Raw genomic sequence first — 12643 nt, forward strand, 5'->3', positions numbered from 1 at the left:
AATTCATTTGCCAAATACACACCCATTCTGCAAGTTTATAAATGTCTTCCTGTATTTTGTCACAGTCCTCCTCAGTGTCAATTTGGAATCGTCCACAAATTTTGAAATTGTACTTCCGATTCCCGAGTAGTTTACGTAAATGGTGAACAAAGCTGGTCACAGCACTGATCCCTGTGGAACACCTTTTGCCAATCTGAGTAACTACCTTCAATCCCTACTCTGTTTTCCGTTTTGTAGGCAGCTTGCTATCCATTCTGCTACTTGTCCCCTGACTCCACATGCTCTGACCTTAGTCATGAGTCTACTTATTGAAGGCCTTTTGAAAATCCAAATATATTACATCAACTACATTACCCTTGTCTACATTTTCCTGAATTTTTCGAGGAGGTGACAAAGAGGATCGATGAGGGTAGTGCAATTGATGTAGTCTACATGGATTTTAGCAAGGCTTTTGACAAGGTCCCACATGGCGGATTGGTCAAAAAAGTAAAGGCCCATGGGATACAAGGGAATGTGGCAAATTGGATCCAAAATTGGCTCAGTGGCAGGAAGCAAAGGGTAATGGTCGACAGGTGTTTTTGCGACTGGAAGGCTGTTTCCAGTGGGGTGCCGCAGGGCTCGGTACTAGTTCCTTTGCTTTTTATGGTATACATTAACGATTTGGATTTAAACATAGAGGGCACGATTAAGAAATTTGTGACACAAAGATAGGCCGTGTGGTTGATAGGGAGAAGGAAAGCTGTAGGCTGCAGGAAGATATCAATGGACTGGTCAGATGGGCAGAAAAGTGGCAAATGGAGTTCAATCTGGAGAAGTGTGAGGTAATGCATTTGGGGAGAGCAAACAAGGCAAGGGAATACACAATAAATGGGAGGATACTGAGAGGTGTAGAGGAAGTAAGGGACCTTGGAGTGCATGTCCACAGATCCCTGAAGGTAGCAGGATAGGTAGATAAGGTGGTTAAGAAGGCATATGGAATGCTTTCCTTTATTAGTCGAGGCATAGAACATAAAAGCAGGGATGTTATGCTGGAACTGTATAAAACACTAGTTAGGCCACAGCTTGAGTACTGCGCACAGTTCTGGTCACCACATCACAGGAAGGATGTAATTGCACTAGAGGGTGCAAAGGAGATTTATGAGGATGTTGCCAGGACTGGAGAATTTTAGCTATGATGACAGATTGGATAGGCTGGGATTGTTTTCCTATGAACAGAGGAGGCTGACGGGTGATTTGATTGAGGTGTACAAAATTATGAGGGGCCTAGATAGAGTGGATAGGAAGGACCTATTTCCCTTAGCAGAGGGGTCAATAACCAGGGGGCATAAATTTAAAGTGATTGGTAGAAGGATTAGAGCGGAAATGAGGAAAAAAGTTTTCACCCAGAAGGTGGTGGGGGTCTGGAACTCACTGCCCGAGAGGGTGGTAGAGGCAGAAACCCTCCACTCATTTAAAAAATACCTGGATGTGCACCTGAAGAGTCGTGACCTACAGGGCTACAGACCAAATGCAGGAAAGTGGGGTTCGGCTGGGTGGCTCATTTCTCAGCTAGTGTGGACACAATGGGCCGAATGGCCTCCTTCTGTGCTGTAAATTTTCTATGATTCTATATTCTGTGACTGCTGCAAAGAATTCAATAAGGTTGGTCAAGTATGACCTTCCCTTTTCAGTTTCTAGATGTTTTTCTATTACATATTTGAGTAAATGATGCATACCACAAACAATAGCAACAGGTATTTTAAGTATGACTATTTAAGAGCTAGCTAAAAACATGCCAGCATAACTTTAAACAGGATTTACCTAAACTTCTCTTGGAAATTTGCCTTGATGAAGTTTGCCTCGATATCTTGCCGTACACATATTATGTGAGTTATTCCATTTTCTTCAAGAATAGGAAGCTTCCAAAGAAAAACATTTACTTTTTTAGATTCTTTGATCTGCAAACTCATACTGAACTATTTTCAAACAGCATAAAGGCAGACAAGATTTTTTTTTAAAATACAGGTTATAACTTTGATAACAACTTGCCAACCAGACTAGCACAGCCTGGTACATGCTTACTTGTACTGAAATTGGATGCGTGGCAGCAGATTTCTCATTTATCAACTTTTGCTACACTTTTAAAAACAATTTTCAGTCAAAAATAGCTGTCTTAAAGTAATGAACTGGATCTTTTTATAATTCATCCTCCAAATGATGTTTGCAAGGCCAAGCAAGCAAACTGATTAACTAACTTTCACTTATGTGACCAGCTTCAAGAGCTCATACCCAAATGGCTCGATTCCTCTAAAGACTGAAGAATCCATTCTAGTCAGCAGCTCAGTCATTGAAGCTTTGAAAACCTTGCTACAAGCATTGCATTGACTAAGCAACCACACATCAATTTGTCACAGTCAGCATAGCTAACTTCAGTGAAGAATACTGATGCTTGTGCACCTCCTGTGACATTGCTTAAGAATCTGAGTGGATCAGGATTTTACCACTGTGCCAGCATGTTGAGTGTATTCCACCGGGACTGTAGGTAGTGTGCCCGTTTTTTGAGTGGGAGACTAGGGCCAAGATTTAGTTAGATGGGGAACGGTCATGGCTGATACATCTTTTATTTTAAAGCAACCAAGGTTTAGTCAGTTGCAGAATGATCATGGACCTCAATGGAGCTTCTACCACTGTGCAAAAAAGATAAAGTGAATACTAGACTCAGATGATCATTCAACAAACACTATTTGCTATTAGAGATGTAGCCTATTCAGCAGTGTGGGACTGGTGTTAAATCAGCCTCACTTTATAGGAGCAGCATTCAAGTTTTGGGCAGACCAGCTTTATGGAGAATTAAGGGGTTTTAAGAAGAAAAAGACAACACAAAAGGAAGCTACGTTTCTTAGAAGTACCTTTAGCAGTGGAGATTCCATTTATAAAAGGAATAAACATTCAAGCCATTCATAGGAAACGGTAGAGACCTATATCTTGCAAAAATTCCCACTGTTGCACTCTAAATAATGTATATTTAATGAAGACATGAGCGTCAACACAATTTCCTTCCTCTCTCACTCCAGACATGAAACTATTTGTACAAATGAATCTCATATCCTTAAGCTCACCCTACTACTCTCAAAAAATTGTTCAATTATCAATAATCAATTATTGTGAAGACACAGTATTCCAGTTTGTTTTGATTTCCACAGATCTCTAAGTGAACTGTATTTTGTAAAATCTTGCAATTCCCTAGCGGCCCATGATATTGTAATACGAGTGACGATACCGTGGTTTAAAAACAAAGATGCTCATTATTAATGCCATTAAGCTATCTTTGTACGTTCTGACATTCTACCTCAAGCAATACACAGGTGTTAAGGAAATGCCTTAAGCTCCCCGAAAGTGAACGTCAGTAAAATAATGCCATTTTTAAAACACAAAAATAGCTTTTACTCCCTTTCATTCAGATAGTAGTGTTGTTCTTTTATTTCTCAAAGTTCATACCTTACTTTTCATAGCGGCAGAATATGGGCCCAAGTACAAGCCAGGCAGAATCTCCTATGAGAGAAAGCTATAATTAGCACAGTAGATGAAATCAAAATAAAGCACAAGGCAGCTTACTAATGTAGTATATTGGTAAATATATTTCAGAATCAGTGGTGGATGGACTGCTAACGTTGAGTTTTGAAAAACTTTGGTTTAAAAACAGCTCTTTTATTTTTCATTTTAAGGAATTTTCAATTGCATTCCACTACAAAAAAATTCTACACAATCACAATGTACCAAAAAATATTCTACAGAGTCTACCCAGTCACATTCAAGCAAGAAAACTTCTGAGAGATACAGCCACCATGAGTTTTGCAACTACCCCATTATAAACTCCTTAAAAATAAAATTTGACACATAATATGTAATAACTTATGTGCCCGCACAGCCGTCTTCCCCCACTCTCTGCCCACCCCCAAGGACATGCAGAAGTCGGTTTAGTCATCTGCATTCCAATCCTGACAGTCAGGCCTACAATGCCCAGGAGTACTCCCCAACAAGACCACTGTGGCTACACCATCCTGATCTCTATACAATTTAGTGGCTCGAATGCTCCCAATCGCAGTTCTTTTTTGTTGGTAGGCCTGTCCCGGCTCGGCCTCCACTACAGTCTCTCCATGCAACAATGTGATAGCTGCCGGAAATGTGGGGAGGGGTAAAAAGTGTTGCTGAAACAGAGGTAAAACAGAAGCATTAAAACGGAGGGGAAAAAAAAGTTAAAAGAAATAAAATTAAAATAGCAGAAAGTGAGGAGAGGCAGAAGAATAGCAGTATGCTCACATGAAATAATCCATCTCCAATGAACAAACTTATAACTTTATTTTAGCAATGCCTCTGCCCAGGGAACTGGGAGAGTAATCAGACAGATGCTGTGTGGCAGAGTGACCCTCTTGGGGAGAGGGATGCAGAAAGATTCAGGCAGCTTCTCCATTGAGAATAAAAGGTGAAAAAAAATAGAGAAAAAAAATTCCATTAAGTATAATCCACTTTAATTAGATCTATACTATACCACAGTTATTTTCTGCAAAAATATAATTCACATTATATGTAAAATTTAAAAATAATTTTTAAAAAAGTAATTGTGTCAGGTCATACCTTAACTTAACATTTAACTTACATCATATACTAACACAGATTACTTCATCCCTTGAATGTTGTTCCACCTCCACTTACAAATGAAGGGATTATACTGGAACTCTGCCCCTTTAAGAGTCTAGTGGCAGCATACATTAGCTACGTTAACGAAGAGAGATTTCCCCACCCCCGCTGTCCATAAAGAATACATTGGCTTCCTTTCCTTTTTGCAAAAGAATTAAGTTAATACAAGGAGGAAATTAAATGCACAATAAGAGGCTTCAACTTTGCATATGGACAAATTAGACAAATTGTAACATTTGAGAAGAATACCTGCATCGCTCGTCTCATTGGATACATCCAATCCTAAAAGATAAAATAAAATGGTGTAAGACACCACAGTTGTGAATTCTTACTGACAAATGTGACCGGCCGCGTTCATTTTCCTATGTCAAAACTGAGCCAGAGATTAAATTGTTTTATTATCTCTTTGAATTCCAGCAATTATTTCCCAAACTTCAATTATTTTTCATGTAACCATTATTTCAGATCAGGGAATTTACCTTCAAATATTCAGTGAAAGCCTGATGAATTTTTGCTACAGTTAATATCATATTTAAAACATATTTTGCATAACTAGTTTGATTTCATTTACCCACTTATTGTCAGAATGCCTTGAGAAACAATTCTAGATAAACAGGCTACAGAATTATTTCAATTATATTTACTTAAATATTTGATCCTCTTTGAAACGGGTAAAGTTATTGTAGGGGAAAACTGATATTTCTTTTTTTAAACAGAATAAAGTTTGACAACTGTAGATGTAGTAGTTGATAATGTAGCTAGAAATGTCTGCTATTCCATGTTCAATCTAACTGTAATGAACTGCAAGTAAATTGCACAATAGCTTGTTACTTGTGCATCTACACGGTAATATAACAGCTAATTCTTTTTATCTTCAAGGAATATGAACCAGAACAATGACTACTTTTCAGATTCTACTGTAAGAAAATCAGTTAGGAAACAAGAGAAGACATCTGCTTTAAGTTATTCCCATACATATTAGTCTTACACTGCCACTCTGGTGTATTATACAGCAGACATTGTGATGTTTGCAGCAGCTTAAATAGCTATGATAGGAAAATGCCAGGTACAACTGAATAGATCACAGGGGTTTAAGGACAATGTATTTTTCAGAGAGGAGCTTAAATAGAGAGGGAAAATATTATGATAATAGTTCCAAATGTTAACTAGCTTCAGGTGACATTGAGTTGTCCAATATCAAAGGAAAATGCAGTTTATTTATAATTGTGACAAAAATAAACAGCAGGCAGCTTCAACAAAAATTTTTAAAATGTAGATGTAGGAAACAAGTTTTAATCATAATTTCTAAATGCACTCCCTAATAATTTGACATATAACTTTCCTGTATTTTGTGGTTAAATGGAAATTCAGTACCTTAAACAGAACACATTAAGTGCCTCACTGAATACCACCTTACTGAAATCACAATGAGACCGATGTAATATTTAATGCGCCAAAATTATAAATCTGAAACATATGCTTAATTTTTATTAAATTGTAATTTTAACAGGGTACCAAGGTAAAGGACATCACAGAGAGGGTGCAGAACATTTTGGGGGGGGGGGGGGGGGGGGGGGAAGGGAGGAGAACAGCCAGAAGTCATGGTCCACGTGGGTACCAACTACATAGGAAATAAAAGGGATGAGTTCCTGCGGTCAGAGTTTCAGGAGCTAGGGAGGAAGTTAAAAAGCAGCACCTCAAAGGTTATCTCTGAATTACTCCAAATGCCATTCACTAGTAAGTACAGAAATAGGAAGATAAGGCAGGTTAATGCGTGGCGAGAGACATGTTGCAAGAGGGAGGGCTTCAGATTTTTGGGGCATTGGGACCAGTTCTGGGGCAGGAGGGACCTGTTCAAGACGGACGGGTTGCACCTCAACAGAGCTGGGACCAATGTCCTTGCGGGGAGGTTCACTAGTGCTGTGGGGTTTAAACTAATTTGGCAGGGGAATGGGCGCCAGGATGTAGCATTAGAAAGGAGAAACAAGGTGCACAAAGGATTGGGAGAGACAGATAGCACTAGAGTAAGAAATAGTACATTAGGTGGGGTCAGACTAAGAGAGAATACGAAAAGGTCTAAGATAGGTTTAGAGTGCATGTGTGTAAACACATGAAGTGTGGTAAATAAGGTTGGTGCTGCAGGCACAAATAGCCACATGGGAATATGATGTAGTGGTGAGACCTGGCTCAAAAAAGGGCAGGATTGGGTACTAAATATTCCTGGATACAAGGTGTTCAGGAAAGATAGGGAAGGAAAAAAAGGAGGGGGAGATGGCAGTATTCATTAAGGAGAATATTGCAGTGCTGGAGAGAGGAGATGTCTTTGAGGGGTCAAGGACAGAATCTATTTGGTTAGAGTTAAGAAACAATAGAGGCGCCATTACACTACTGGGTGTATTCTATAGACCACCAACTGGAGGGAAGGATGTAGAGGAGCAAATTTGCGGGGAAATTACAGAGAGGTGCAAGAACTATAGAGTAGTGATAATGGGGGACTTCAATTATCCCAATATAGACTTGGATAATAATAGCGTAAAGGGCAAAAAGGGGGAGGAATTTATGAAGTGCGTTCAGGAGAACTTCCTTGATCAGTATGTTTCCGGCCCAATGAGGAAGGAGGCATTGCAGGATCTAGTTCTGGGGAATGAAGTGGGTCAAGTGGAGCAAATGTCAGTGGGGGAACATTTAGGGAACAGTGATCATAGTATCATAAGGTTTAGATTAGTTATGGAAAAGGACAAGGAGCAATCTAGTGTAAAAATACTTAATTGGAGGAGAGCCAATTTCAGTGGGTTGAGAACGGATCTGGCCCGGGTAAATTGGAAATTAAAGATTGGCAGGCAAAACTGTAATCGAACAATGGGCGGCCTTTAAAGAGAAGATGGTTCGGGTACAGTCTAGGTACATTCCCACGAGGAGAAAAGTAGGGCAGCCAAAGCCAGAGCTCCCTGGATGACAAAAGAGAGAGAGTAAGATGAAGCAGAAAAAGTATGTCTGATGTCAGGTTGATAATATGCAAGAACCAGGCTGAATATAGAAAGTACAGAGGAGAAGTGGAAAAGGAAGTAAGAGGGGCAAAGAGAGAGTATGAGAATAGACTGGCAGCTAACATAAAAGGGAATCCAAGAGTCTTCTATAGGCATATAAATAGTAAACAGGTAGTAAGAGGGGGGGGGGGGGATGGGGCCAATTAGGGACCAAAAAGAGGTAGAGGGCATGGCTGAGGTATTAAAAGAGCACTTTGCATCTGTCTTTACCAAGGAAGAAGATGCTGCCAAAGTCACAGTAAAAAAGGAGGTAGTTGAGATACTGGATGGGCTAACAATTGATAAAGAGGAGGTACTCGAAAGGCTGGCTGTACTTAAAGTAGATAAGTCACCCGGTACGGATGGGATACATCCTAGGATGCTGAGAAAAGTACGGGTGGAAATTGCTGAGGTGCTGCTCATAATCTTCCAATCCTCCTTAGATATGGGGGTGGTGCCAGAGGACTGGAGAATTGCAAATGTTACACCCTTGATCAAAAAAGGGGTAAGAATAAACCCGGCAACTACAGGCCAGTCAGTTCAACTGGTGGGGAAGCTTTTAGAAATGATAATCCAGGACAAAATTAATAGTCACTTGGACAAATGTGGATTAATAAAGGAAAACCAGCACGGATTTGTTAAAGGCTAATCATGTTTAACTAACTTGATAGAGTTTTTTGATGAGGTAACAGAGAGGGTTGCTGTGTATATGGACTTTCAAAAGGCGTTTGATAATGTGCCACATAATAGGCTTGTCAGCAAAATTGAAGCCATGGAATAAAAGGGGCAGTGGCAGCATGGCTATGAAATTGGCTAAGTGACAGGAAACAGAATAGGGGTGAACAGTTGTTTTTCGGACTGGAGAAAGGTATGCAGTGGTGTTCCCCAGAGGTCGGTACTAGGACCACTGCTTTTTTTGATATATATATTAATGACTTGGACTTGGGTATACGGGGCACGATTTCAAAACTTGGAAGTGTAGTAAACAGTGAAGAAGATAGTAATAAACTTTGATATAAAGGCTAGTGGAATGGGCGGACACATAGCAGATGAAATTTAACACAGAGAAGTGAAAAGTGATACATTTTGGTAGGAAGAATGAGGAGAGGCAATATAAACTAAATGGTACAATTCTAAAGGGGGTGCAGGAACAGAGAGACCTAGGGGTATATGTGCACAAATCTTTGACGGTGGCAGGACAGGTGAAGAAAGCAGGTAAAAAAGCATATGGGATCCTGGGCTTTATAAATAGAGGCACAGAGTACAAATGCAAGGAAGTTATGTTGAACCTTTAAAAAACACTGGTTTGGCCACAACTGGAGCACTTTAGAATGTGATGGCCTTAGAGAGTGCAGAAAAGATTTACTAGAATGGTTCCAGGGATGAGGGACTTCAGCTATATGGATAGACTGGAGAAGCTGGGGTTGTTTGCCTTGGAGATCAGAAGGTTAAGGGGAGATTTGATAGAAGTGTTCAAAATCATGAAGGGTTTAGATAAAGTAAATAAAGAGAAACTGTTCCCATTGGCAGACGGGTCAAGAATTAGAGGCCACAGATTTAAGGTGATTGGCAAAAGAACCAAAGGCGACATGAGGAAAAACTTTTTTACGCAGCAAGTAGTTATGATCTGGAATGCACTGCCTGAAAGGGTAGTGGAAGCAGATTCAATCGTGGCCTTCAGAAAGGAATTGGATTAATATTTGAAGAGAAAAAATTTGCAAGGCTACAGGCGAAGAGCAGGGGAATGGGACTAACTGGATTGCTCTTACAAAGAGCCAGCACAGGCTTGATAGGCCGAATGGCCCCCTTCTGTGCTGTAACCATTCTATGATTCTAACAAGACCGTTGTAAAACAGAATCACAACCCACAATCGAAGCGTGTTCAGTACTTTACCACGCTGCAACGGATAGTTCAGTAACAAATCAATTTTAATCTTTTTGCAATCAACTGGCATTTGTGAGGAGGGAGCAGATGCTGAAATCTGGTTGAGTAAAAGTCCATGTAATTATGGTTGCACAGCAACACAGCTGGACTTAGTTTACAGAAATAGTACTTCGTGCAGGAGATAACATAAGAACAGGAGTAGGCCATTCAGCCCCTTGAGCCTGAAACTAACTAACACAGGCTGGAAAAGTCTGTGCTCTGATATGGATTGACAATGAGAGGGACACATGTTCAATATCTCATTTTATTATTTTGCCCAGAGATCTCCATTTCAGTATCGATTTTGGAGAGGACTCCAAGCTTTTTTTTTAATTTAAAAAGTTAATTTTAAAATACAGTCCATTTAATTTGCAGAAGTGCAAAGCGTATGTGTGTGTGTATATATCTCTTTTAAATTATATATAATTGGTCATATTATGCAGTAAAAAATCAATAGGAAATGCAGCCTTGGAATAAATGGGGTTTTCAAATAAAAGGGAAGTATCAGGTTTAATCTGTAACGGCACTGTATTGGAAAAAAACTTCCTCCATTTGGCCCTTTGAGGATCATCCCTCTAGCACCTTAACTCTCCCAGCCTAGCATCTAATTTTGGATGCCCTGCCTTTCGCCTTGTCTGGCAAATTCTTCTAAATATTCGATTGAAGAATTTCTTTGACATCAGTTTTAAATTTACTTTTTACCAATTTAAATTTATGTCCCTACTGGCCCCACCTTATCTTTTACCATTTAATACTTTATACATTTTGATTATATAACCTTCTCTCTAGACTGTAGAGCTTAAGCTTCCTTAATCAATCTTCTTTTCACGTAGGATAATTCTTGTCGTTTTCCTCTACACCCTCATCAATGCAAGTGCATCCTTTTTTGCTCCAAGTAATTTAAAATGTCCAAAAGTTGAATTTTGTTTAGGAGCGCTTCTACGTTTACAGATGTTAACAATAGCAGTAGCCGTACATGGTGGAAGATGCCTCCACAGTAAGTACCATCACTGGTCAATAGTTAACAGCAACAGTACATTATTTTACACCTCAACAGGTCTCCTCTATAGAACACTGTATACACATTTACAGTAATACTAAGAATGAGCATTGCTGCAAATACTATAACTGGGGCATGCACACTGGAGTGACATAGGGCAAGGAGATCCGACTGCAGGATATGTAATCCAGTGGTAGCTTGAATGTAATACTCTCACTAGATGTCAAAGTTGGCCAGGAAGTGAAAGCAAGAGATTCATGCTCATCTGATATAAATAGCCAACCAAAATGTCTTTTTGCTGTTTAGGAAAAATCAGAAATTTGATGCTTCCTGGCACAAGTTGGGCAGATCTAACTAGATCAATGGGGAAAATCATATTCATAATCATATTTGATTTATCCTTACTTCAACTAAATTCAAAGTTTGAGAATTTGATACGATAGTACAGTGTTGCATTTATTTGGGGCATAATCTAGGGACAACCAAAAAAAATCTAACCACAATCACATTGGTGAGTTATATTTACAAACTTTAGCTACAGTTCCCCTTGCTTATCGTCCAGCCGAACCCAACCACCAGAAGGCCTTCCCCGTGCCTCAACCAGGAAGAGAGTGGTCAGAGATTACTCAATCACCAGACTTCCCTTTCTGGCAAGTGGGCCAAGTTCAGCTTTGTGACATTTCACAAAAGAAAACAAATAGATAACTAGTTTTAACTGATGTGCACATTCTTAAAAAAACAAACGGTTCGCCTCATCCTGTTGAATGAATAAAAGTATTTTTTTAAGCTTAAATGTGGTTGGTTTTGTCCCGTGCCCCAGTTTCACGTGTGCTGACCTGTCAATTAGCTATTAAGCACGACATTTATTAAAAAGGGGCCACAATTACCAAATTGCACAAAACAAATTTCTAAATAGTTTTCTGGCAGCAGCAAGCTTCACACGAATTCCCGAGACACACCAATCAACACAAGCGCCAAGCAGCAAATACAATGCGCTAACCAGAGTAAAACTGCCCCCCCCCCCCTCCGATCACCGCTCACAACCCGGGCGGGCTCGGTGCAGAATCCCCGGTAACAGCTCGGAGGTGCCGGGGTCCATCCCCGGGTTGACGGACCTTCTCCCCCTCGCTCCCGCTTCCCCTCAGGATCAGAGCCGGCTTTGTTCACAACTTTAGGCCGAACTCGGCGCCGGTTACCTACCCCGGCGTCTTCTCTGGAAGACGGTAAGGTTGGGAATTCCAGGTGCACTCCATCCATCTCTCGGCCTGTCCGGGATTGTAATTGTCGTTAATCCCTCCGCCAGTCACCCGGGAATAAACCGCGCTCTTCTGTTACGTGTAATGAAACACACGCGCCGCCATGCTGCTGGGGAGCAACATCAACACTACGTCATTACGCTGCACGCATTCGACGTCATCCCCCCTATGTCAGCACGCAATCCATCTTCTGCCTCCGTGCAGCAAGCTCTTCCACCCACCGCCCCCCCCCCCATACACCCGGCACCTTCCACCCACCGCGCCATGGACACCCGGCACCTTCCACCCACCGGCCCCCCCCCCACCGGACACCCGGCACCTTCCACCCACCGCCCCCCCCCCCACCTGGACACCCGGCACCTTCCACCCACCGCCCCCCGGAGACCCGGCACCTTCCACCCACTGCCCCCCAGAGACCCGGCACCTTCCACTCTCTGCCCCCCAGACACCCGGCACATTCCACCCACTGCCCCCCAGACACCCGGCACATTCCACCCACCGCCCCCCCCCCCCACCGGACACCCGGCACCTTCCACCCACCGCCCCCCGGACACCCGGCACCTTTCACCCACCGCCCCCCGGACACCCGGCACCTTCCACCCACCGCCCCCCCCCCACCGGACACCCGGCACCTTCCACCCACCGCCCCCCCCCCCACCTGGACACCCGGCACCTTCCACCCACCGCCCCCCGGAGACCCGGCACCTTCCACCCTCTGCCCCCCAGACACCCGGCACCTTCCACCCACTGCCCCCCAGAG

The 12643-nt window shown here is 41.9% G+C and overlaps 1 protein-coding gene across 2 annotated transcripts in view; it reads right to left on the reverse strand.

The window, feature by feature from the left end:
* Positions 1-12021, reverse strand: part of styx (serine/threonine/tyrosine interacting protein) — a 28075-nt gene extending 16054 nt beyond the window's left edge. For both annotated transcript variants that reach the window (XR_010964203.1, XM_067991615.1), the window contains exons 1-4: positions 11828-12021; positions 4927-4959; positions 3478-3531; positions 1801-1898 (exon numbers count right to left, since the gene is read on the reverse strand). Coding sequence is in view for 1 of the 2 variants with exons in the window: in XM_067991615.1 (XP_067847716.1) it covers positions 1801-1898; positions 3478-3531; positions 4927-4959; positions 11828-11884 (242 nt within the window). In the remaining variant the exon portion in view is untranslated. The remainder of the gene's footprint in view (positions 1-1800; positions 1899-3477; positions 3532-4926; positions 4960-11827) is intronic.
* Positions 12022-12643: the final 622 nt, after the last annotated feature.

The sequence above is a fragment of the Heptranchias perlo genome, chromosome 10 (assembly GCF_035084215.1).
Source record: "Heptranchias perlo isolate sHepPer1 chromosome 10, sHepPer1.hap1, whole genome shotgun sequence".
NCBI classification, from domain to species: Eukaryota; Metazoa; Chordata; class Chondrichthyes; order Hexanchiformes; family Hexanchidae; genus Heptranchias; species Heptranchias perlo.